The following is a 25361-nucleotide window of genomic DNA, read 5'->3' as shown; positions in this document are numbered from 1 at the left end:
TATTGGGGTCGCGTCCTTGCGTGAGCTCTTTGCAAAACAGCCCTGGACTTCGTTGCCAGACATCAGGTCAAAAAGGTGGTTCTTTTCACCTCTATGATCCAGTCTGATGCTCACAAATTAGATGAATTATATTTAGGAAGGTTGAAGGTTGAATGAGTTTGTGTGCCTGTCATTTCCTGCTAGGCTGATCAATCTGAAGGTGTTTAAAAATGGAAACAGGATTGGTGATATAATGCCAATGTAAGATATGAAGAAGAAAAGTATGACGTATTCAATATGAAGAAGAAGAAATGTATGTTGTGTTATGTATGTTGTTTCAAAGCAGTGTTAAAACAGACATGTTTATACAAAGACATATGAAGAAATAGGCTATAAAAACATTGTAATATCCAGTTACATTTTCCCTTTCATTTACAGTATATCTGACGTTATGTAATTAACACTAGTGCAATCAAATATTTGCATACGGATACCGTAAATGTTCGATATATCGTATATTTGCTTGACATTTTCATAACCAATGAAGCCTCCCGTGGCCGCTGTGAGCAGCTCGCGCTGTGTGTGACGTAGCTCTGCTCAGGAAGCGGCTGTCATATGCACATTGTATGGGAATAGATTACACGCGCATTGAGAACAGCATCAAACAAACCGTAGTAAGTGTCAATGCATGTTTTGTAATAAAGAGCATAAATGAACACATAAGAGCTCCAAGTCCTCAATTTTCTACGTTTGTATATTACTCATAATTTACTGTGTTATAATATTAAAGCGTTTAGTTTAAATAGGCGGTGGCTGCTGTGATCGATAACAGGATTGCGGGCTGCTGTGTAAGGATTTAACGTCCCACTGAATTTACTGTTTATTATATTTATTGTGAAATCTTTTCCATATGACATTAGTAAAGATGTTATTACTCTATTTGTTTGTTTATATGTGGGGGGAGGGTACGCACGGGCGGGTTGGCAGGTGCCGCCTGGCCAGTTTGCATGAGGAAAACTCATGCCACTAATTTAAAGAGCACTGTCCCCTATTTTTATCTCTATTTTATTTATGTATTTATGCTTAAAGTAGACAAGGTATATCCAGAAAGACACTTTTGATTACTATCATGATGGTTTTTATAGTCTGTCTATTACATAAGCATTTTATGTTTATCTCAAGAATAAATGTGACACATACGTTTGCATCGCTCTATATATCTAGATGGGGATATGTTTTAATCTTTCTAAGCTAGTATTTGCATAAAAAGATCATTTTTAATAAAATAGACTATTAACTCCCAAATTGTAGTCTTAAAGAAAATTTAAGACCAAAAAACTACAGCTTTTGCACAGAATTTCCCCAGTCAAATGTTCTCTATTTGAGGATAGCTTCCCTCAATACTACTTGCCACTGACTCGCATGAAAAAAACATCCATTCATGGCTCACGGCTGTGATGCGACCGAAGGCTATTGGCTAAAGGGATAGCCCTTTCATAAGTCCCGCCCAAACTTCCTGTTTGAACAGGAAATAATAACACAAGACAGAGTTCTGTGCTTCTCTAGTGATTTAGGGTCTTTAAGATGCCTGTCCTGGGAAGAGGTTGAAAGATTGTAACGTTCTCTATCATTGAGATCACACATATATGAAATGGACAGTTTTGCATAAAAGTAAATAGAAAAGATGCTACTCACCCGTAAATATTAAGATTTATTTGTGGATGAAATGATGATGATCTCTCCAGCCGGATTGTTCAGTGGTTTTTGTGAGCAGCACAGCATTTTCAGTTTTGCATCTGTCCCCTCTAACTGTATTACATTAAATAGTGAACATGTTGCACACATCAGCATTTGCTATTTGTGTGCAGAGGCTGTATAAAGCATATAAGCCCAGGGCTTCAGTACTGCTGTAGTTTATAAAGAGTGTTAATCCCCTTTGTTTGTATGTTTGTCAGTGTGCTGAGATTTTAAGCACCTCTCTTCACTGAATGCTGTTTTCAGTTCTGTGTTAGAAGCTGCGTCACATTCAGGCTGGCCAGAGAAGAGTGAATAGAGAGCTGGTCTTAAAGAGACCTGCGGCTTTTAAACACAGTCTTAAAGAGCCATCAGCAGAATGCTAGCTTTTGTGAGTAAATCGTGCCACTTTCTGTTCAGGCACTGGGAACTGCAAGCCAGGGAATGGCTGTACAGCACTGCTTTGAGCTATCCACTGAACAAATAGGAGAACAATGTACTGTCAGATAAACGCTGATAGTTTGATGTTGGTAGTCTTGTATTACCCTGAAGAAATTTATTTAGCGATAATGACCAGCTGACCATACACTACATTATTCCTGCTTGTCAAGTGGTGACGTAAGGAATACAGTTTCCGGGTTCAAGCCTCCACACATTTCAAGTGAGGCCCATTGATTTGAGCACTGTTTATTCATATGGCACTTTTAAGTGAATCCTTTATAAACTCACAGTCTCCAGGCTCACGGAATCTCTGATATCAGTAATAAATTGTGAAAACTGTATTGCTGTCTGGCCATCTAGGATTTCGTTATGGAGATAAAGGTTATGGTCATTATTTTTTTGAGAGTCACACAGCACCCCATGATTGTATATAAGCAGTTTTTGTTGTTTGCCTATGGCATCTGACAGAGCATTTGGACCCGGAAACGGTATATGACCCTCTTAACAAGCGGATTACATGGCTGGTTGCTTAATGGATAAAAAATAAACACAAAGAAACATTTATTTGAGTTTAAATAATTTCAGTATGTGAGAAGAGAGAATGGAATGAGTCACCTGTATCAGTGGTGCAATGCACAAAAAGGCAAAATTATGTCTGAACATAATGGTTGATAGATTACAATGTAGCAAACATTATTGTTAAGAATATTGTTCTAAATTCTTTACCAGTGGGTTTGTCGGTTTCTTATGTTTGCATTTTAACTATAATTGTAAGTCCAGTATAGCTACATTGTAGACCAAGACATTTTGTTCATCCGTTTTTTTTTCAAAAATGCAAAATGATTTATTTATTTTAGGGTTAGGCCATTTGTGTGTACAAAAACAACAGAACTGTCCTTATTAAGATAGATAAGTAAATGTGTGTGTGTCTGTGCGTACATATGTGTGCATTTATAGTAGTCACACATCACCCACACTTGAATATGCACATTTCCCCAAAATGTTGGCCTGATGGAAGGCTCTAGGACCCAGTTCTGCCTTTTTCACTTTCCTGCAGAAGGCAGGCAGCACAGACATTACCGCAGTTGCAATGCTCTCTCTCACCTACCATCACAGAGCAGTCAGACCTACACCCACCTCTGACTCTTATTCCTTTTAAAGCTGTGATCCTTTGGAAGACGTCGCACGCCCACAAACACGTAAGCTCACTCGTCCGGTCGAGGCCCATGTGGAGTATCCGTCTGCATCCTCTCTGGGGTTCAGTCGGGGTTACTGTGCCTCTGCAGGAGCTGTACCCCACCGCACATCTCTGAAACTCATCATATGGACAAAGGGCTGAGTGATGGGTTTTATGAGAGTTAAGTGGGGATAGAGGAAAAGAGAGAGAGGTCGGAGGGTGGGGAGGTGGAGGGGACTACAGTGGTTGCTGAAGCAAGGCATCCGTTGTCAACGGCGACGCTGAAGCAGCATGTCTCAGATAAAAAGATACACGTACAGCAGGGTGAGTGACACAGTGAGTCTCTCTCACACAGATCTGGATATGAATAAATGTATGACGTTTAATTGTATTAAAGCAGAATTTGTATGTTTGTATGAGTGTGGACATGCAGATGTGTTAGCATGCTCGGGATCAATGGGTCTTCTGGAATGTGTAAGGCTCAGCTTTTGGATAAAATGCTGCATTCGCTTGTGTAAAAACTACAGTCTGTTGCAATGTGTGGGTTTGTATATTTGAGCTCTTCCAGCAAGCCAGTTATAGAGAGCAGTCCAATATTTGAGATGTGTAAAAACATGCCAGATATAGATGATGTTAAGCAGTAGAAATGAAGAAGATTAATCCATAAATACTTCATTTGCATGTTTAAATATTTAAAGGAACACACAAAGGAAGAAATTCTTCTAAATGTCTTCGTTTGTGTGTAGCAGAACAAAGACTTTTCTACAGGTTTGCAGCAACCTGAGGGTAAACATTTAAAAAAAAAAAAATTCCAAACCCGCATGACTATGTGTTAAAATGGATAGTTCACCCAACAATGAAAATTCTGTCATCATTAACTCACCATTGAGGTGCTCCAAACCTGTAAAAATGTCTTTGTTCTGCTGAACACAAAAGAAGATATTTTAAAGAATGTCTGTATTAATCTAACAGATCTCATCCCCCATTTACTGCCATGGAAGGGATAGTAAATACTATGGGAGTCAATGGGGGACGAGATCTGTTTGGTTACTGACATTCTTTCAAATATCTTCTTTTGTGTTTAGCAGAACAAAGACATAGGTTTGGAACAATCTGAGGGTGAGTAAATGATGACCTTGACTTTTTGAGAGGTGATGAATTTTCATTTCTGGGTGAACTGTCCCTTTAATAGCTGATGTTATGGCAGAATGCTTGGAAATGTAAACTTTACTCCCCAGTTCCTTGCATTGGGTGGCAAAAGTACACGTGGATAATTAAATGACATTATAATTGTAATATTTGGGTGAACCTTATTATCAAAACCAAACCCTTTTTCTTAACTTTAGTCCCTTTAGCATCAAGAAAATGCGTCAAAGAAAATTCAGCAGCAGCATGTTTAAAATTCATAAAACTGTGACATTCTTATGCAAAACAACACTTTCAGCCATCCGTGACTCAGAAAGAGACAAATTTCTGCTGAGTCACAACTCTTTTATTCTATTACACATGTTATTGTACCAGCAGTCAAATACCTTTTACATGAAATCTCTGTGTATTAAACCAACATGTCATATTGCTGCTGTGAGTATATGAATAGTTCTCTATTTTGGGGTTGTAGGAGAGATCACTTGTGGCACTTTCTATTGTTCAATTGTAACTTAAGAACATTTCCGAACATTTTTTTTTCTATTATAGTCAGCTTGATTAATAACTGCATTCTGAACACTAAAAATATTGCACATTTGGTTTGGCCACTGTTTATTCTTAGTAAAGTTGAAGACATGAACTGATTTACGACCTGAGCCGTTGAGTGATTAGAAAAACGTATTTTAATGGGTAGGTGAAAGTGAAATAGAGCAGGTCTCTTAGGATCAGATTTTATTTGTGCACAGTGTGTGCAGGTAACAGTGTGTACTCTGTTCTGTACTCTCTTCTGCAGTAAAAATCTGTTAAGTCTGCGTCACAAGCGTCTTTCGTCCACGAGTTCTTGACTGAATGCTCCTAAATAGCTCCTATTTGTCTTCTAACACACATAATGAAAGTCTGGTTCAGATAAAGAGGAGCCTTATAATCGGGACTTAAAGGGATAGTTCACCCCAAAATAGAAATTCTGTCATCATTTACTCACCTTCTTGTCATCTCAAACTTGTATGATTTTCTTTTTTCTGCAGAACACAAAAAATATATTTTTGTTAACTTGTTAACGGAACAGCGCAGACACCCATTCACTTCTACTGAACGGACACAGAACCAACGCAACTGAATGGGTGCCGGTTAACAACATTCTTCAAAATATCTTCTTTTGTATTCTGGTGAAGTAAGAAAGTTATACAGGTTTGAAATGACAAGAGGGTCAATGATGACAGAATTTTCCTTTTTGGGTGAACTATCACTTTAATCCACACATAAAATGCTTGAATGTCATTGTATAGATACCAAAATATCACAGATCCACCAAGTTTGATGATGAGGGAGAATACAAATACTTTTTGGGGCCTTCACCTTCACAACTGTTTATGTTTTTTACAACAGTATGTAATAAGAAGTCCTTTTTCTCTCTCGTTGTCAGACCACCAGCAGTGGCAGCAGCAGGATGAGTTCAGACGGAGGCAGGCGGCCTGTGAAGGTGGGCTCTCTAGTTGAGGTGATCGGCAAAGGCCATCGAGGTATCGTGGCATATATTGGAAACACACTGTTCGCCTCTGGAAAATGGGTTGGAGTCATTCTAGAAGAACCTAAAGGCAAGAACGATGGGACCGTTCAGGGAAAACGATATTTCACCTGTCAGGAGAACCACGGAATATTTGTACGACAATCACAGGTACCCACCCACATACTTATGTGTGCTTACAGAGCTTATATGTAAACGATGACAGGTGTACATGTGTAAATCTTATTCTGAGTTCTCGGAAATCATTGTGATTGTCGATCACCTACAGATCCAGTTAGTAGAAGATGGTGCAGACACAACGTCTCCTGAAACCCCTGAAGCCGCCACCTCCAAAATGTTTAAGCGAGGTAGACGTACAGGTTCATAACGTTACCTGCAAGCATGTTTGTCAAATAAAATAATAATCATGTCATTTTATGTCTCTTTCTCAGAGATCATTGAAAGTCCAAAGACAAACAAAGTGGTGAGTGGGGAACGTTTCCTTAATGTTAATGTGTGCAAGTGTTTATACTTGTTGTATGTTTAGTCTCATGTAGACTTCTGACAGTTGGCATTGAAGTCTGGTTTATTTAGCAGCTTATGGTAAAGACACACACATTTAGACAAGTAAATCTAAGTGTGTTTAGATTTATGTGCGATTTGGAGTGACTATATAGAGTCAATATTGTAATAACAGACGATCATGTCCATCCACGACGTGCTGTGCAAAAAAGAAATCAACACAAAATGTGAGAGGTTTTCATCATTTTGACTATTTCAAGGATATATTTTTTAACCAATACGGAATACATGTTAAATGCGTAGATCACCTTCAAAAGGAAAATTCTGTCATTATTAACACACCCTCTTATCATTTGTCTTTTTGACTTTCTTTCTTCTGCAGAACACAAAAGAAGATATTTTGAAAAATGCCGCACAGCCCTCCATTCACTCCTACTGTAACTAATGCAAGTGAAAGGGGGGCTGTTAAAAACATTCTTCAAAATATCTCTTTTGGTGTTCTGCGGAAGAAAGAACTCACTGGTTTGAAATGACAAGGCAAAATGATGACAGAATTTCATTTTGAAGGTGAACTACTCCTTATAAATATATATATTCAAAGATAATCTTTCATCAAATCAAGTTCCACCTTACAACACTTCTTGTGTTAAACTAGTACTCTGTAAACATGACTATAGGTCTCCAGCAAACTGGTAACATATATTCATGGTGCCCAGGAAAAGACTTAGTTTTGGGTGTGTAGCCCAAGACTTCACAATAGAAGACCTTCTTGAGCCCCTTTCATTAAAGTGCCCAGGATAAAGTTTCAGTTTGCCAATCCGGAAGACAGAGCTGAGCTCACAATTTCAGTCAGCACATACCAATATGTGTGTGCAGTATGCATCAGATGATCATTGAACACTCTTTAGGTGTTCCATGGGTCTGCTGCTTCATGAGACGTTTAAATGGTTGTGTATCGCCTTTCCTTTCCAATAGAGGGAGATATAGCAACACTGTCTTGCCATTACCTCTCTGTCTTTTAAAATGACATATTCCTCATTTGTGTCATAAGTGTCTGTGTCTGATTTCATGATTGAGCCTTAATGCTGATCTCTAATATACATTAGTGAAGCATGTCTTTCCTCTTTTTCTCTCTTTTTTTCTAAACCTGCAATAACACAGATTTTACGCTCATTTTATAAGGTGTCAGTCTAAGATCAAACACAGAGAATTCATTGTGTGTGAGTTTGTGACAAATATGCTGTGTGTTGAGAAACCGTGGTCCTTATTCACTCCTCATAACTTGCACACTTACTGATGAGACTCTTTCACCGTTTCCTCCTCCATCTGAGATGCAGCGAGGTACCAAACCCAAAAAGGTGCTGCATGTTTCTCTAACCTGTGTTTCCATAGTGATGGCAACATTAAACAGCTGTGCTGCATGGCATTAAGCGAACAACACATTTCTTGTGTATGTGTTTATATGCCTGTTTGTGCACATTTGTGATAAGTGGTTGTCCTGTATGAAGGTTGTTTCGATTTGTAAATTTCGTGTTTGCCAGGGCTTGGATGTCTTGTTGGCCATGTTCTTAAATGAATGACTGCTTTTAACATACAATATTTGTATGTTTGGTTCATTTGTGTGAGAAAGACCTAGCAAGCTTGTGAAGAAAAAAATCATAAATACTCAATGTTTTACTGTACAGGGGTTTTGCTTGCTTGGCCAAACATTCTTGTGGAAATTGTTCATCATCCCCTGCAGAATGGCTATAGCATCATTAACTATTCGATCATAAGATCACCACTTAAATTTTGGACTTGGAAGCCCTTGTGTCAGTGTCTGTGTTTTCTTCTAAATGTCAGTGCTTGGGGTCAGGAGTATTTTGGGATGTTATCTGGTTCAGGAAAAGAGATTGATTGGTTTGAGATTTAAAGTATAAAGCAAAGCAACTGTCACTCAAAATATTTTTAAATGGTGGTACAATTTGTCTTGTGGTAGTATATCATAGTCAGTTCATGATCATAATGCATAAGAGGCTAAAAAAAAACAATGTATAGAAACTCCATGAAATCATATTATTAACATACAGTATGAACACTGAAAAAAATTGTTGGCTCAACTTAAAAAATAAGTTACAAGTTTTTTCAACTTATATATTAGCTAACTCAAAGATAAATTTATTACATTTACTTATATTTTAAAATCATTTAAAGGAAACCAATTTTTTTAAAAGTTGAACCAACAAAAAACAACAAATACATTTTTACAGTGAAGCAAACAACAGTCCAGATTTATTAAGCATTACACAGCTCTGGAAACAATTGTGAGACCACTCCAAAATTATTTTCAGTTTCTCTGAATTTACTCTTTAGGTATGCGTTTAGATAAGATATTTTGTTGTGTGAACTTCCGACAATGTTACTCCCAAATTTCACATGAAATATTGTTTTATGTTTGCACTTTTTTGCATAAAAAGAAAACCTGACAAATTGGTCAAAATAACAAAATATTATATATTTTCAGACCTCGATTGCTGAAATGAAAACAAGTTCATATTCATTTTTAAACAACACAATACTAATGTTTTCACATGTATTCAATAAGAGTAGAGAAAAAAGATGAAATAAAATATTTTTGATGATTTTTAATCAGCTTTCATGTGGCATTGCATTCTCTCAGTCTTTCACATTGCTATGGATGACTTGATGGTCACACCCGAGGTTTGTTCAGTTAGAACATACACTGGATTGGAATGACTGGGATACATATAGAAATGCTGATCAAATGCAAAACTGAAGTGGTCTCTTTATTTTTCCAGGGATGTATTTTAACCATATTCATTTAAATTGACCAAATAAACTACAAGCAGAATCCACAGTAAATAAACACAGGTACTAGATTGAAAAGACAGCTTCTTTGGTAAAACACATTCAAATCTCTTCAATAATCACACACATGTAAAAATACTGTGTCTTATAAATATAATGAGATTAAATGTGTGACTTGATTTGAAAGATACAAAGATCAAGTTGCAGGTCTAGATTGTTTTGACAATTTCCCTGATATACCTCTGTTCATCTCTCTGATTTTCACTACCCGTCCTATTGTCTCCTTTAGATCTGTAATGTGATACATCACTTTGTTTCTCCACTCTGGCACTCCATCTTTCCCCCTCCCCTGTTTTCTGTAATGGATACTCAAATAGTGATGATGCATCTGCGGACAAAGTGCAGTAGTGCACTTAAAATGCACGATAACAGCATCTGAGACTGTGAGATCAAATCAAATGAAATCACATTACTGTCACTACAACACAAACTGTACACAAGTGTACCAGTAAGTCGAAATCTTGGGTGTGATACATTAACACTACCGTTACATTGCACATAAACAGCACATACTGTACTTTGTGTTTGTTTGTGTGTTTTTAATTTGTCATTAATTTGTGGTAGATGAGAACCAATTAGCATGTACAGCCTACACTCTCACACAGACGTTAGACGGAAAAAGCCAGAGAGAGACACTGCTGTGTTGCTAGGATACAGGCCAGACTCCCATCAATGCAAATCCACCCACCGTCCCCCTTTTACCCTTTTGTTAGAGTCTCTCTCTCTCTCTTTCTCTCTGTGTCTGGAGGGCGGGGTGTATGTGTAGTGATGTAATGTACTTGCTAGGCAGCCGTTGGCACCGCGGAGCATAGCAGTATAGAGGGAGAGCAAGAGGGAGTCAGAGATGGATACAAACAGAAAGACACGGCTACTGTCCATTGGATGCTAAAAATGGAGGATGTTGTGATAAGAGAAAGGTGGTTCAGATGCTTCTGTTCTTTTTGGAGGATAAAAAGGATTTAAACCCTGCAGCAGAAAGACAGAAGAGAACTGGGCAGTCATTTCAGCTGCAGCAGAAATTACCTGCAACACCGTCACCGTGTGTTTGTGTGCTTGTGTGTGTCTGGCTAACACACAGCAATTGCTGCATGAGTGTGTTTGTGGCTTTGCTGTAAGCATCGTCTGCTCTCATCTTGATCTGCTGTATGTGACTGAATCCTTCTCCCTGATCTTTCTCTGCACCCGGTGTGTGTGTGTGTGTGTTCACGTGTTTGTGTCTTCACTCTTCAATCGTCAATATGATGAGACAGACGCCTACCACTCGAAAGGTACAAACAATTTTAGTCTGTTTGCTATTTCTGTGGCATGCAGAATGCTCCATTGGTTTATTGTAGAAATATAGAAGCATATATGTGTGAGTAAGGATTCTGGGATTTATTATGAACTTGGCTTTCATGCATTGTCTTGATGAGCAAAATGACCCAAGAAAATAAGTCTTGTTTTTAGACAAAAAATATGACATTTCAGTCAATATGTGCTTTAAACAAGCAAAACAAATCTGCCAATAGGGTAAGAAAATATTCTTGAATTTAGTGACTAAGAAAAAGGTAAACCCTAATTCAAGATTATTTTTCTTACCCCATTGGCAGATTTTTTTTGCTTGTTTTCAACAAGATCAAATTCGCTGAAATTTCATATTATTAAAAACAAGACTTATTTTCTTAGGTCATCAAGAAAATGCATCTTGTTTCAAGAATCTTAAGCCATTTATACTGGAAAACAAGACAAAAATACTAAGTAAGAAAGTCATTTTTTGCAGTGTGGTTTTATGCATGGATAGAAACTTGACAATATTATTAAATAGTTTACTGTATTGCAGTACAATACAGTTACTAATCTAATAAAACATCTCTATACATTGCAGGATTATATATTAGGCCTATAGTTATATTACATTGTATTCTACTATTAAAGATTCAGATGTTAGCTGACCTTATCTGTTGTGTGCATGCTTGTTAGGAAGTGTTTGGTGCCAGGCACTCTGTTTCACAGGCAGACAGAGAGTGGCTTCACTTTCTAGTGCTTATGTGCTAAAGCATATGTTGTTAGAGACAAAATACAGGATGCTGAGGTTGTTAGTAATTGAGGTTCATACGTTTCAAACACTCTTGGGTATAAGGTATATTGTTTTTCTGCAGCGACATTACAAGAGTATTTTTGGATCAAATCTAGTTAAACTACATTCTTTTTATTGGTTATCAACAGTATGATACATATCCTGTCGATAACCACTGAAAATTATGAATCTCAGTTTGTAAAAAAGTGAGGCTTTACCTACATTTCCCCTAACAATATTTCTTCAACAGTGCTGCATGTTTCCTTTACTGTGACTAATCTTTCCAATCTTACCAATCTTACATGTCTCTGTGTTTCTTTTTTCTTCAGACCACGGTCAGAAGGCCAAAGGTGAGCTCAGTTTTGTGGCCCACAGGTCACTTCAATGTGTGCTGGTTAGTTAACATAAAAAAATGTTCGCATCTTTTGATATGAGAGAAGCTGTTGGGTCATTAGTCTTACTGGTATACAGTTGAAAGAAAAAGTATGTGAACCCTTTGGGCTTACTTGGATTTCTTCATAAATTGGTCATAAAATGTGTTCTGATCTTCATCTAAGTCACAACAATAGAGAAACACAGTCTGCTTAAACTAATACCGCACAAACATACGTTTTCATGTTTTTATTGAACACAACATGTAAACATTCATAGTGCAGGGTGGAAAAAGTATGTGAAACCCTAGGCTAATGACTTCTCCAAGAGTTAATTGGAGCCAGGAGTCAGCCAACCTGGGGTCCAATCAATGTGATGAGATTGGATGTGTTGATTAAAGCTGGCCTGTCCAATAAAAAACACACACCAGTTTTGAGTTTGCTGTTCTGAAGAAGCGTTGTCTGATGTGAACCATGCCTCGCACAAAAGAGCTCTCAGAAGACCTACGATGAAGAATTGTTGACTTACATAAAGCTGGAAAGGGTGTCCATGTGTCCACGGTAAGACAGATTGTCTACAAATGGAGAAAGTTCAGCACTGTTGCTACACTCCCTAGGTGTGGTCGTCCTGTAAAGATGACTGCAAGAGCACAGCGCAGAATGCTCAATGAGGTGAAGAAGAATCCTAGTGTCAGCTAAACACTTACAGAAATCTCTGGCACATGCTAACATTTTTGTTGACAAATCTACAATAAGGAAAACATTAAACAAGAATGGACTTCATGGGAGGACACCACCGAGGGAGCCACTGCTGTCCAAAAAAAACATTGCAGCACGTTTGAAGTTTGTAAAAGAGCACCTGGATGTTCCACAGCACTACTGGCAAAACATTCAGTGGACAGATGAAACCAAAATTGAGTTGTTTGGAAAGAACACACAACGCTATGTGTGGAGAACAAAAGCCACAGCACACCAACATCAAAACCTCATCCCAACTGTGAAATATGGTGGCGGGGGCATCATGGTTTGGGGCTGCTTTGCTGCCTCAGGCCCTGGATGGATTACTGTCATCGATGGAAAAATGAATTCCAAAGTTTATCAAGACATTTTGCAGGAAAACTTAAGACCATCTGTCCGCCAACTGAAGCTTAACAGAGGATGGACGATGCAACAGGACAACGACCCAAAGCATAGAAGTAAATCAACAACAGAATGGCTTCAACAGAAGAAAATACGCCTTCTGGAGTGGCCCAGTCAGAGTCCTGACCTCAACCCGATTGAGATGCTGTGGCATGACCTCAAGAGAGCGATTCACACCAGACATCCCAAGAATATTGCTGAACTGAAACACTTTTGTAAAGAGGAATGGTCCAAAATTTCTCCTGACCGTTGTGCAGGTCTGATCTGCAACTATAGGAAACGTTTGCTTGAGGTTATTGCTGCCAAAGGAGGGTCAACCAGTTATTAAACCCAAAGGTTCACATACTTTTTCCACCCTGCACTATGAATGTTTACATGTTGTGTTCAATAAAAACATGAAAACTTATAATGTTTGTGCGGTATTAGTTTAAGCAGACTGTGTTTCTCTATTGTTGTGACTTAGATGAAGATCAGAACACATTTTATGACCAATTTATGAAGAAATCCAAGTAAGCCCAAAGGGTTCACATACTTTTTCTTTCAACTGTATGTGTGTTTGTATTTATGCATATGATTGACCCCATCCAAAAAATATTAAGATGCTATGTTGTACTTTAAAATATGAGTGAAAAAGTATTCATGTAAATGTCATAAATATATATTAATATATCAATCCAAGAGGCAAACAAAAAGGCAAATGTTCATTTTGTCTAGAAAGACATCTCTGAGAAAAAAGTTACACTCGTATACAGTCACGGAAAAATGTAAGACACCATTTCAACAACAAGTTTCAGTTTTTCAGAATTTTCTAGGATTTATTTTCTAGGGAATTTTGTTTGATTCTACAAACTAGTGACAACATTTTCCGCAAATTTCAAATAATAGTATTGTTTCTATTTGCAGAAAATGAAAACTGGAGAAACAGGTCAAGATAACAGAAAATATTTATTTTCTCAGACCTCAAATATTGCAAAGACAACAAACTCATATTCACTTCTAATGTAATGTACTTAGGAAAAGTAAAAAAAAAATTGAATATGCGATAACCTCGACTTTTCTTGTCATGCTGTCAGTATTTCACATTGCTGTTGGTTGACTTTGTCACTCCTGAGGTTTGTTTTTGTTGAAATTTAACAGACAGTGGACTGGAATGGACACAACACATCTAGAAATCCTGATTAAATGAACATTTGGAATGGTCTCTTAATTTCTTCCACGGCTGTATTTATATTACAGGCACATATTGTTGGGGACACTGTATGTGAACATAAGTACAACCCCAGTAACTAGTCATTAAATACCATTTAAAATTGTCCATCGTCTGAGTTTGGCTGTCATGTTTTTTTTTATTCAGAATTTAATCATAATAAACCTGTGTTTCTGTGCATCAGCACGGTCTTACATCAATGTTCTGTCTCTGTATCGCTTTCAGCAAACACGGACAGGAGTGGGGGTGAAGGTGGGCTCAGGCTCCGCCTCTGCTGGAGAGATGAGCAGCAGTGAGCCCAGCACACCTGCCCAAACCCCACTGGCTGCTCCAGTAATACCTTCACCTTTGGGAACCCTCCCTTCACCTGGGGCTCCACCCATTCCAGGTCCCACCAAGGTCAGATGCTTATTGTGCCTCTACTTCTGTTACATTATCCTTCTGGTTATATTTGTAACTTTTAAGGTTTTTTGTTCTCTCACATGCACTCTTCTCCAGGAAGAGGAGATGCTGCGTGCCCATGTGAAGGATCTAGAGGAGAGGCTGGAGACTCTGAAGATGAAGAGGACCGAGGACAAAACCAAGCTGAAGGAGCTGGAGAAACACAAGATTCAGCTTGAGCAGCTGCAGGAGTGGAAAAGTAAGATGCAGGAACAACAAAATGACCTGCAAAAACAACTCAAAGAGGCCAAGAAGGTATAACAAAAACTTTTACCGCCAACAAAAAAAGATACACACTGTCGTATAAGAAGTGTCCCTCTGTGGCTGTTGATGCTGGCTGTGTTCATCCTCGCAGGAGGCTAAGGAAGCTCTTGAAGCTAAAGAACGCTACATGGAGGAGATGGCGGATACAGCCGATGCCATTGAGATGGCCACACTGGATAAAGAGATGGCAGAAGAGCGAGCCGAGTCGCTGCAGCAGGAGGCTGATGCTCTTAAAGAGAAAGTGGACGAGCTGACGATGGACCTGGAGATACTCAAACATGAAATAGAGGAAAAAGGTACAAACAGATTTTCATTCATTTGTAATGAATAGTCTTTAACCATCATGTTCTCGTTAAAATGAATAGTTTTATAACATAATAAAAATATCATTATATATGGTCATACATGATCTCTTATATCTTCCCTGCAGGCTCAGATGGAGCAGCGTCTAGTTACCACGTAAAGCAGTTAGAAGAGCAGAATGCACGTCTGAAGGAGGCTTTAGTGAGGTCAGTCTGTGTTTCACATGAGTGGTACATGAGTTGATTTTGCTCTGTTAAAATGTATAAACCTGTAAGATCTATATACGTGTTGTACCAGGATGCGTGACTTGTCTGCATCTGAGAAACAAGAGCATGCAAAGCTGCAGAAACAGATGGAGAAGAAGAACTTTGAGCTGGATGCACTGAGATCCCAGAATGAGAAACTCCAGGAGGAAATGAAGATGGCTGAGAAAACTATAGATGAGCTTAAAGAGCAAGTACGTCAAAACTGAGAGAACTTACTGGGTTTGGACCTTTTTGGTACTTGAACATAAGTGATCACTACAGAATGTGTGTGTCAGGTGGATGCTGCCCTCGGAGCTGAGGAGATGGTGGAGATGCTGACAGAACGTAATCTGGACCTGGAGGAGAAAGTGCGAGAGCTCAGAGAAACGGTTACAGATCTGGTGAGTTATCACACATTATGTACAAGTGTGTATATCCTGTGACAAGTCTCATAGACTCATACAATGTATTAAAAAATGCATTTTGGAGAAAATGCACTAATTCAGCGTAGCTGGATATGCTGAGGTCTTCTACGCTTCATGTTGTATGTTGAGCAGTATTTGTGTGAATATGCTGATGTAGGAAGCCATCAATGAGATGAATGATGAGCTGCAGGAGAATGCCAGAGAGACAGAGCTGGAGCTGCGAGAGCAGTTGGATCTGGGTGCTGCCGGTATAAGAGAGGCGGAGAAGCGGGTGGAGGCGGCCCAGGAAACTGTGGCAGACTACCAGCAGACCATCCAGAAATACAGAGAGCTCACTGCACATCTACAGGTACTGCATTTAAAAAACTCATATGCTAACACTAACTGGAAGGTCAATGTAGTTGAAAGATAGTTCACCCAAAAATAAAAATTCTTCCATCATTTACTCACCCTCATGTCATTTCAAAACTTTATGACTTTCTATCTTCTGCAGAACACAAAAGAAGATATTTTGAAGAATGTTGATATCCAAAACACATTGGCCCCCATTGACTTCCATTGTATGGACACAAAACCACTGCAACATTTCTCAAAATATCTTCTTTCGTGTTCGACATAAAAAGGTGTATATTTGTGTCTGTATATGTTTGAAACTACATAGGGGTAATTAAGTGATGACATTTTTATTTTTGGGTGAACTATCCCTTTAACGCAATCGTTCACTTTAAAATGAACATTCAGTCATCGTTTACTCACCCTGTTGTCATTTCACACCTGTGTGATTTTCTTTCTTCTGCAAAACAAAAGAAGATATTTTGAAAAATTGGTTGGTTACCAAAAAAAGTTGGTCCCCATTGACTTCTTTTGTATGGACGCAAAACCAATGCAACGGTTTTCTGTTACCAACATTCTTCAAAATATCTTCATTGTGTTTTGAAGAAGAAAGTAAGTCATACAGGTCTGAAAAACCAGTAAAAGATGATAGAAGTTTCATGTTGAAGGTGAACTATCCCTTTAAGACATCTGCATAACGTGCGTTATAATACATCAAGCATCTACACCACAAGTTGCCGATCAGCTATGCTGTGTTTCTCTCGAGATATGTAATATAATCTCCCATCACAGTGTTTTATTAACGTAAATGAGTGTGTGTGTTGAGCAGGAGGTGAACAGGGATCTGATGAGCCAGCAGGAAGCCAGCACAGAGCAACAGCAGCCTGCTGAGATCTTCGATTTCAAGATCAAATTTGCAGAAACCAAAGCCTACGCCAAGGTTAATCCAACAATCACATGATTTTCTACATTCAAAGATAGCGAGCACTCTGTAAAAATTTAATCCTGCACAACAAAAGAAATCTTGGTAATAATTTCCCCTTGCTTTCTCTTGTTCACTCAACTTTTTGGAATAGAAGTTGTACTGATTTAAAAAAACTCATTGGAAATAAAATTATTATTAGTTTTCTTGAGAGGAAAAAAGATATAAGGTTTAAGTCATTATTTGTCACAGCATAGTCAAGTTTGCCTAATGAACAATGTAACATTTGTTTTTTTTGGCTGAAAATAACTAATATATATTAATTGGTTATTTAAAATTAAATTGCCTTGAACTACAATTGTAGTAAACTTTGGTAACAATGAAAAACCATCATTCATTAAAAAAACTCTAAACACAACAGATAACTAACAGGAACAACGAGATTAAAGCATAAATAATCCAGCAAGAACTAAAACACTAATCTTTAAAAGAAAAACACAGAATTGAACATGCTGCAGTGCATCTTGGGAACTTTCCAACTCTTGTTTGTTTAATGTACATTGACATAACTACATTTTTCCTTTTTGAAAGAACGCGCAAATATTTTTTTAACACAAATCATATTTTTAAGTTAATAAGGAAAATGTTTGGTTACAACGAATGAATTTATAAAAAGAAGTTCTGTGAACTTTTTCATGGACTTTTCCTCGACCAACACAACAAAGTTAGTTGTTTGAACTTTTTTTGAGGTGGGTTTTTTACAGTGTATGCATTTCTTTTGTTAAATTAACGTACGTTTACAGGCTATAGAAATGGAGCTGCGTAAAATGGAGGTGGCTCAGGCTAACAGACAGGTGTCACTGTTGATCTCCTTCATGCCTGAGTCCTTCCTGAAACACGGAGGCGATAATGACTGCATCCTGGCACTGCTGCTCATCCCTCGGCTCATCTGCAAGGTGATGTGATCCCTGATACAGTGGCATAATCTGGTTTTGCACAAACTTGTAGATGGTCATGTCAGATATTGTGTAACTTATAAATGAGTGTGATGTAATTAAAGCAAAAGGAGCTTGTACAACCGATTCGAAACCTTTTTTAGAATATCTTTCCATTCAAATTGTTCTGCTGTACATAATGTTGAAAATAATATGCAATTAATTCATTAAAATAAGAATGCAAAATAGAAACATTTAAATTAATTTATATTACTATAATATAATTTGTTTTACATCACTGTTGCTCTTGTAACAGCTTGTAAAGGTTCTGTGTGTGAAAACTAAATGAAGTCTAGTGATATAATTTTAAGAATTTTTTATTAAATTCTTTTACATTTTTATTTGATGATACAGTTGGGTGAGAAAGTGTTTAGGGAGGTATGAATGGGAGCAGGACACAACGCACTCAACCCTGCATCTCCGAAATGACCACTCCAGATGTGCGTTAACGCAAGTGTTTGTTGAAGTTGTTTGTGTGTTTATGTTTGTGTGTTGCAGGCGGAGATGATCAGTAAGCAGGCGCAGGAGAAGTTTGAGCTGACGGAGACCTGCCCTCAAAAGCCTGGAATGAGAGGAGCTGGTGGAGAGCAGCTCAGTTTTGCGGCTGGACTCATCTATTCTCTCACACTACTACAGGCAACACTTCATAAATATGAATAGTAAGTTTAACCAAACCTAAACACACCGGTCCATCAGAACATTACATTTCAAACATTACAATATTCTCAGTACAGTAGGATAGGGATACCATAGACATTGAGAAGAGAATAAAGCTCCAATTTTCTATTCATTGGGTCTTTGTAAATTGCTTGAAGAATTTCTCTGTGTGTCCTACAGTGCTTTGAGTCAGTGCAGTGTGGAAGTGTACAAGCGTGTGGGCTCGTTGTACTCTGAAATGAGCGTGCACGAGCGTTCCCTTGACTTCCTTATAGACCTTCTGTACAAAGACTTGCTGGATGAGACGGTCAATGTGGAACCCCTTACCAAAGCTATTAAATACTATCAGGTATAGCACACGCATCGTAATGCAGACTTTAAAGAAATAACCATAATTACAAAATATTTACAGTGTAACTTTGTTGTAGCACCTTTACAGTATTCATCTGGCTGAACAACCTGAGGACTGTACCATGCAGCTGGCCGACCACATCAAAGTAAGAATCACACTTCGGACACAAAACCACACGGATACAAGTACTCACATATTACCTGTTTGTGTGTAGTTTACCCAGAGTGCCCTGGATTGCATGGCAGTGGAGGTGGGGCGTCTGAGGGCCTTTTTACAAGCTGGACAGGACGAGGAAAGCTTCTGTGTGCTGCTCAAGGATCTGGACACTTCCTGTAGTGACATACGACAGTTTTGTAAGAAGATCCGGCGGCGCATGCCGGGAACGGATGCACCAGGCATCCCAGCTGCCCTTAGCTTTGGACCACAGGTGATGTCATTTATATACTCTACACACTGAATCCTACCAAAACCTTTAATAACCGAGTTTTTATTATTTGTGTGTAGGTGTGTGAGACTCTGGCAGAGAGCAGAAGACAGCTGGCCTGGGTCAATGCTGTGCTGCAGGAAGTAGCCGCAGCAGCCGCACAGCTCATTGCCCCTCTCAGTGAACATGAGGGACTTCCTGCTCTCAAACTGGAAGACATGGCTTTCAAAGCAGCTGAACAGGTGTGTTTGAAAGAATCTTACATTAAAACGAAATTTAAATATAAATGAATTATGTTTTTCATAAGTTAATTAGGCCCTATGGGTAAGACAATATGGGTTTCTGTTTATAGTTATTTGTATTGGTATGATTATAGTGATGTGTCCACATGTTATACTAATACAGTTTTCTTGAAAAATATTTAAACGAATAACCGAAATTCAGCACAATATATTCCAACCATGTTAATTCAATGAGATTGCTTATTTGTGTACTACATCAATGGGAGTGGGATGTCATATGCATAGTGGTAAAGATTCTCAAACATTTTGTTTTAAAAAAAGATTTCTTATTTTGTCACTATCGGGCAGAAACGTATCTCCAAAACTGTTACTTTGAGGGAAATGAAACTGAATTACTTAATTAAATACTGGATTGTCAAAGTTGACAAGCTTTTTTAAATTTTTAATCAAAGGGGTCATATGGCGTGTCTTTGGTGTGTTATTAGTTGCCAATGCATGTATTAGACACGTCAAATTGCAAAAATTAAAGTGTCGGAACAAAAGATTCATTCTAACTAAAAGCGAATGCTCTCACAGACCTGCCTGAAACGCGTGGTGTAATCACACCCCCACAAATCCACGTCAGTTTGTGGTATGAGTAGACTAAAGCTCAGTTTATACTCGTGCGTAGGCTATGTGTCGGTTTTAATTTATACTTCAGCATCGTTGCCCGCATAGACAGGGAATGACCACTAGGCGTCAGTGTCCACTCACGTGTTGCTTGTGTAACAAAGACAAGAGCCAAGACAAGAATAAGAAGCAGTTCATTTGAGAAGCATTAGCAGTGATCCTCAAGTTAACGATCACTTTTGTTGCAGCTTGAGATGTTAAATACAGAAGAACAAATAATTTATTTAGATAATTCATTCGGAAATGCGTTTGAGTAAACATGATGCTAACGCAGTGTTTTTTGACCTGAGGGACAGGTTCAAACAGACCAATCACAGCGCTTGTGGTCCGCGTTGAGTTGACGCGTTTATATTTTTATTTTTGCAGAGGTGCGCGTAAGGCTACGGTGTAGGTCCTAAGCACGAGTATAAACTGAGCTTAAGACCACCCAAATGTATACGCAAGTCAGTACTGTCTGTACAATTGCTTTGGAACCTGATGTTCCAAATATGGTACATTTCCATCAGTTTTCGACCAATCACTACGCACTGGTTAACTGGCCAATCATAGCACACCTCGCTTTTCAGGATTTGTAAAAAAAGGCACGTTTCAGAGAGGCGGGGCGAAGAGGAGCTACAAACATGCATGTGGAAAATACAGATTTTTTTACCTTAAATCGTTTATACACATCTCAAACAAACGATAATATTCTTTTTAGCCGTGTCATATGACTCCTTTAAAATTTTCAAACTATAAAAAATCATCAGTAGTAATGATTTATGAAAAAAAATGTCATTTAGAGATTGAAGGTTTCTGTCTGACAGCAAAAAGAGTTGTTTATGTCTTACCATATAATTCGATGAAATGTATCTAATATCTTGTTTAGATCTATGGGTCACAGGGCATCAATGCCCAAGAGTGTCTGCGGCAGTCATGCAGTGTTGTCATAGCAACGATGAACAAGATGGCTACTGCTATGCAGGAGGGAGAATATGACTCAGACAAACCACAGAATGGGGTAAGAGTGGAGCTGTGTTGACTGTGTGTCCATTAGTTTACATGTGGGTATAAATCCTTACGTGTATCTGTGGACGTGTGTGTTGCAGATATCTCCTGTGGAAGTCAGAGCAGGCATCCTTAGAGCAGAGATCACCGACGCTGAAGGACTCGGCCTCAAACTCGAGGACAGAGAAACTGTCATCAAAGAGCTCAAGAAATCCCTCAAAATAAAGGTAGAAGCACTTCATCTGCAAAAATAATACACCAATAAACCATACTGTAATGTCTTGCATATTCTTGATCATTTCACGGCTATATGAAAGCACAGGACTTTCTTGAGATCACCTTCATTATCTTATTTTTAGGGAGAGGAGCTGAGCGAGGCCAATGTGCGTCTCAGTCTGTTAGAGAAGAAGCTGGACAGCTCATCTAAGGATGCGGATGAGCGTGTGGAGAAGATCCAAACAATCCTGGATGAGACACATTCACTCCTGAAAAAGAAGGAAAAGTAAGAGGATTTATTAATAACACGCACATTGCATCACAAAATGTCTTATTGGTTGGTATTCATTGAAAAACGCTGTTTCCTTCCTCAGGGAATTTGAGGAGACCATGGATGCTCTTCAAGCTGATATAGACCAATTAGAGGCAGAGAAAGCTGAGCTTAAACAGAGAATCAACAGCCAATCAAAGGGCATGGAGGGAGTGAGAGGAAGTCCAGGATCTGGCATCGCCTCCATTGTGACATGTGGCATAACCTCTGGTAAAAGAACCATATTTAGATGAACACAGAGTTATCATGAGAGTTGTTTTTAGTTTTATTTATTCTATTTAAAAAAATAAAAATATGTTACTAAAACTATTTTAGGTTGCTATATAACATACATTTATTTTTATTTAAGTTTTTGTTTATAATTTTAGTGGTTTAAATTAATTTCGTCTTATTTCAGGCAAAATTTACATTTTTCGTTTAGTTTATGTTTTTCTAAAACAATCTTAGGCCAATATTTGATTTGATTTAAATACACAAACGTTTTCAAAATTGTAATGTTGCTAAAGTAAAATAACCTCATCTCTTCAATGTAAACTAAGGTCTTCCCTTGTTTGTATCCCTTATAGAGGAGCAAAATGGTAAACATAACATCCAGTCTCTTTCCTCCTTCATCCTAATTTCGATTTTATTTTCATGTCATCTGTCCTGGGACCTACAGGGTTCTGCATGTATTATGCGACTGACCTGGATAGTAATAATGCAATATTTGAACGATCAGCTATTTCTAGTTTAATAGAATGCTATAAAAAAACGATGTAGCCTAACACATTTTAAGACATCTTGTTCATTTCTCCTCTATCAGACGTTCTAGAGAATTGTAGCAATTTTCTTCACGACATGTTATTCAATGTGTGTGTGTTTCTTTAAAGATGTGTGTGCTGCAGGAGTCCCAGTAATAGATTCTCCACTGCTGACACAGCAGATTGAAGCTCAGAGACTCAGTATAAAGTACCTGAAGAATGAGAACAACAGACTTAAGGTTTCTTCTTCATACTCAGATAGAAGCTCATATCTATATTAAGGAACAAAGGATTTATTTTCACTGTGTGTGTGTGGGCCACAGGCAGAAAAGATGCGTGCTCAGTTGGCATCTCTCCCTCCACTGAACGTGCCAAAGCTTGGCTGGCGAGAGGGCTGCAGGCCTGAGGTCTTATCTAGCGCCCTCTACCGCAAAACAGACCAACTGCTGGAGACTCTTCTCCAGATGAGCGCCAACGCTAAAGTAGTGGACATCACAGGAAAATCTCCAGGTCTGTCATATTGCGCATAATAACACTTACTACTTAGAGCTATAAAGTATGGTTATAAATGTTGGTATTGTTTTTTTTACAGTGAGTCCTAGTGGTCAGCTGTTAGAGCAAACGGCAAGACTGCAGTCACTTAGAGACACCCTTGACAGGCTTAAGGTAAATCGATAATCTGATTCTGAAAAGACCAAGTCTGGATGCCTTCAAGATATATTCAAGACAAATTGCTTCCGTTTTTAGTTTTCATAGACATGATCGTAACACAAAATAAGTAGATTGGGTTGCCACAAGATTGAATGTGCATATTGTATATGGATTTTTCTTAAGAAATCTTTCTCTTTGTTTTGTAGGATGAAGTCGCTGAACACGTAGTGACTCACAGACCTGGTGCACAAGCGTCATCAGATTTTGCCACTTTTCCCCGCACTTCATTTGTGAAGGTGAGAGCAAGAATCTTTCAATACTAACTCTGTACTCTTGAGTTCAACATCTGTCTGCAAAGCTCTCATTCTCTGCTTTTAGGCAAAGGAGGAAAAGAAAGGAGATGCTGTGTTAGTGGGGCGTGTGATGATGCCCTGCCCCCGAGGACAGGAACAAGTGCATCGGCTGGTCCTTTCACAGGCTCAGCTCCAGAGAGTCCACCGCATACTGCAGACCTAAAACCTTCTGTCCTATTAGTTCCATCTATCCAAAAACCAAACACGCTCGCACCAAATCCATCTCAATAAGGCAGTGTCATAAAAAAAATCATGAGTTGAAGCAAACGCATTTAAGCAGTTCGAGGAGTTGTTTTTGTTGCTTTACAGCCATTAAATTGACAGTTCACCCAAAATTCTGTCATCATTAACTTACCCTCTTGTCATTTCAAACCTGTATGACCTTTTTTTTCCAGAGAACACAAATGAAGATATTTTGAAGAATGATGGTCATCGAACGGCACTGGCCCCCATTTACTTCTTTTGTATGGGCACAAAACCAATGCATGTAAATGAGGGCTAGTTAACAACATTCTTCAGAATGCATTCTTTTGTGATCTTTTGAAGAAATAAAGTCATACAGGTTTGAAATGACAAGATGGTGAGTTAATGATGACAGAATTTTTCTTTTTGGCTGAACTTTCACTTTAAATACGTGTGCTCGGAAGTCAACAAGTTTGCAGATCCAGACTGCTTGGAGTGCTTTTGGTGTGATTTTTTTCTCTCCCTGCGTTGAATGTCCTATCCTTGAAATGATGTTGTCAATTATTTAGCTCACAGGATTAGAATTCAAACCATGTGTATAATTGGTGGCGCTTGCTAATGCATAACAATGTGAACATCTTAGCAGCCGCTTAACAGCAAATCCTAGATTTCCATCTTGAAAACATATAAGATCCAAAACTATCCTTGCCACATCCTCTTTTGAGGTCAGGAATGACAATATTGTCTTAATATGTATTCATATATATAATCACTGACCTATGATGCTTAAATGTGCCACGCCGATCTTTTGAATCTGGCCAGGATAGAAAATATAAATGTTATTTGATTTTGTGCCATGGGGGAGAAAAACAAGTGAATGCTGCTGTAGGGAGAGAAGGACATTAGGAGATATTTAAAACCTTTCACTGTTGTATTTTGCTCAGAGGTGACAGTATTAAAAGTGGTCTTAAGTGAGCAATGGTATGCTTTGTTACTATTGTGATAACTTATGAACTGTGTAACATGCTTACTGTCGCTTATAGTCATGTTCAATGTGCTGGCATATCTATAATGTGACTCCATTCATTTAAATAATAAATAATGACGGTGACTACAGTTCAGATTGTGATTTGATATTTATTGTGACACGTCTGTTAATGCGTCTAGGTTTTCGGTCTGTGGGTCAAAAGAAATTCTGAAACTAGCTTGCAAAGCTAAAACTGAAATGGGAAGTATTTGCATTAAATTCACACGCAGTTAAAACAAGCTTACAGGAAGTTTACTAAAGAGATATAAAAAAGGTGATAACTAAAACTATTTTGAATAAACACACACTTTCTGTGCCTCCTTATTAAAGAGTTGTGTCTAGCCCAGAAAAGAGATGCGCACAGCCCTAAACCACATACTAGAAGTCATGAAGACCAGTAGCCATCTCCATGCAAAGTGGATTAACTGGGATATATCAGTTGCCTTTTGGAAATCTTGT

The 25361-nt window shown here is 38.3% G+C and overlaps 1 protein-coding gene across 4 annotated transcripts; it reads left to right on the top strand.

Annotated features, from left to right (window-relative positions):
• Nucleotides 1–615: 615 nt before the first annotated feature.
• Nucleotides 616–24991, top strand: dctn1b (dynactin 1b). Of its 4 annotated transcripts, none has more exons than XM_056760940.1 (30): nucleotides 616–653; nucleotides 5901–6152; nucleotides 6271–6349; nucleotides 6434–6465; nucleotides 7841–7861; nucleotides 10622–10639; nucleotides 11757–11777; nucleotides 14371–14544; nucleotides 14644–14841; nucleotides 14942–15146; nucleotides 15281–15359; nucleotides 15451–15610; nucleotides 15695–15799; nucleotides 15981–16172; nucleotides 16986–17096; nucleotides 17882–18034; nucleotides 18572–18732; nucleotides 18911–19079; nucleotides 19159–19227; nucleotides 19297–19509; nucleotides 19587–19748; nucleotides 21283–21414; nucleotides 21503–21628; nucleotides 21761–21903; nucleotides 21992–22158; nucleotides 22818–22927; nucleotides 23012–23198; nucleotides 23281–23354; nucleotides 23546–23635; nucleotides 23718–24991. In XM_056760940.1, exons 2-30 carry the CDS (start codon nucleotides 5925–5927, stop codon nucleotides 23853–23855), a joined length of 3717 nt encoding a protein of 1238 aa, XP_056616918.1. In that variant the 5' UTR covers nucleotides 616–653; nucleotides 5901–5924; the 3' UTR covers nucleotides 23856–24991. The 4 variants fall into 4 exon arrangements, with proteins under 4 accessions (XP_056616918.1, XP_056616919.1, XP_056616916.1 ...); XM_056760938.1 differs by lacking the exon at nucleotides 616–653 and adding an exon at nucleotides 3251–3655; XM_056760939.1 differs by lacking the exons at nucleotides 616–653; nucleotides 7841–7861; nucleotides 10622–10639 and adding an exon at nucleotides 3251–3655.
• The last annotated feature ends 370 nt before the right edge of the window (nucleotides 24992–25361 follow it).

Source organism: Triplophysa dalaica, chromosome 11 (genome assembly GCF_015846415.1).
Source record: "Triplophysa dalaica isolate WHDGS20190420 chromosome 11, ASM1584641v1, whole genome shotgun sequence".
Lineage (NCBI taxonomy): Eukaryota > Metazoa > Chordata > Actinopteri > Cypriniformes > Nemacheilidae > Triplophysa > Triplophysa dalaica.
This window is presented reverse-complemented; position numbering and strand designations above follow the sequence as displayed.

Coding starts and splice junctions, on each gene's coding strand:
- dctn1b (XM_056760938.1), top strand. CDS start 3,623: ATGTCTCAGATAAAAAGATACACGTACAGCAGG. Junction 6,153..6,270: donor TATTTGTACGACAATCACAG/GTACCCACCCAC, acceptor GATCACCTACAG/ATCCAGTTAGTAGAAGATGG. Junction 23,355..23,545: donor ACACCCTTGACAGGCTTAAG/GTAAATCGATAA, acceptor TTTGTTTTGTAG/GATGAAGTCGCTGAACACGT.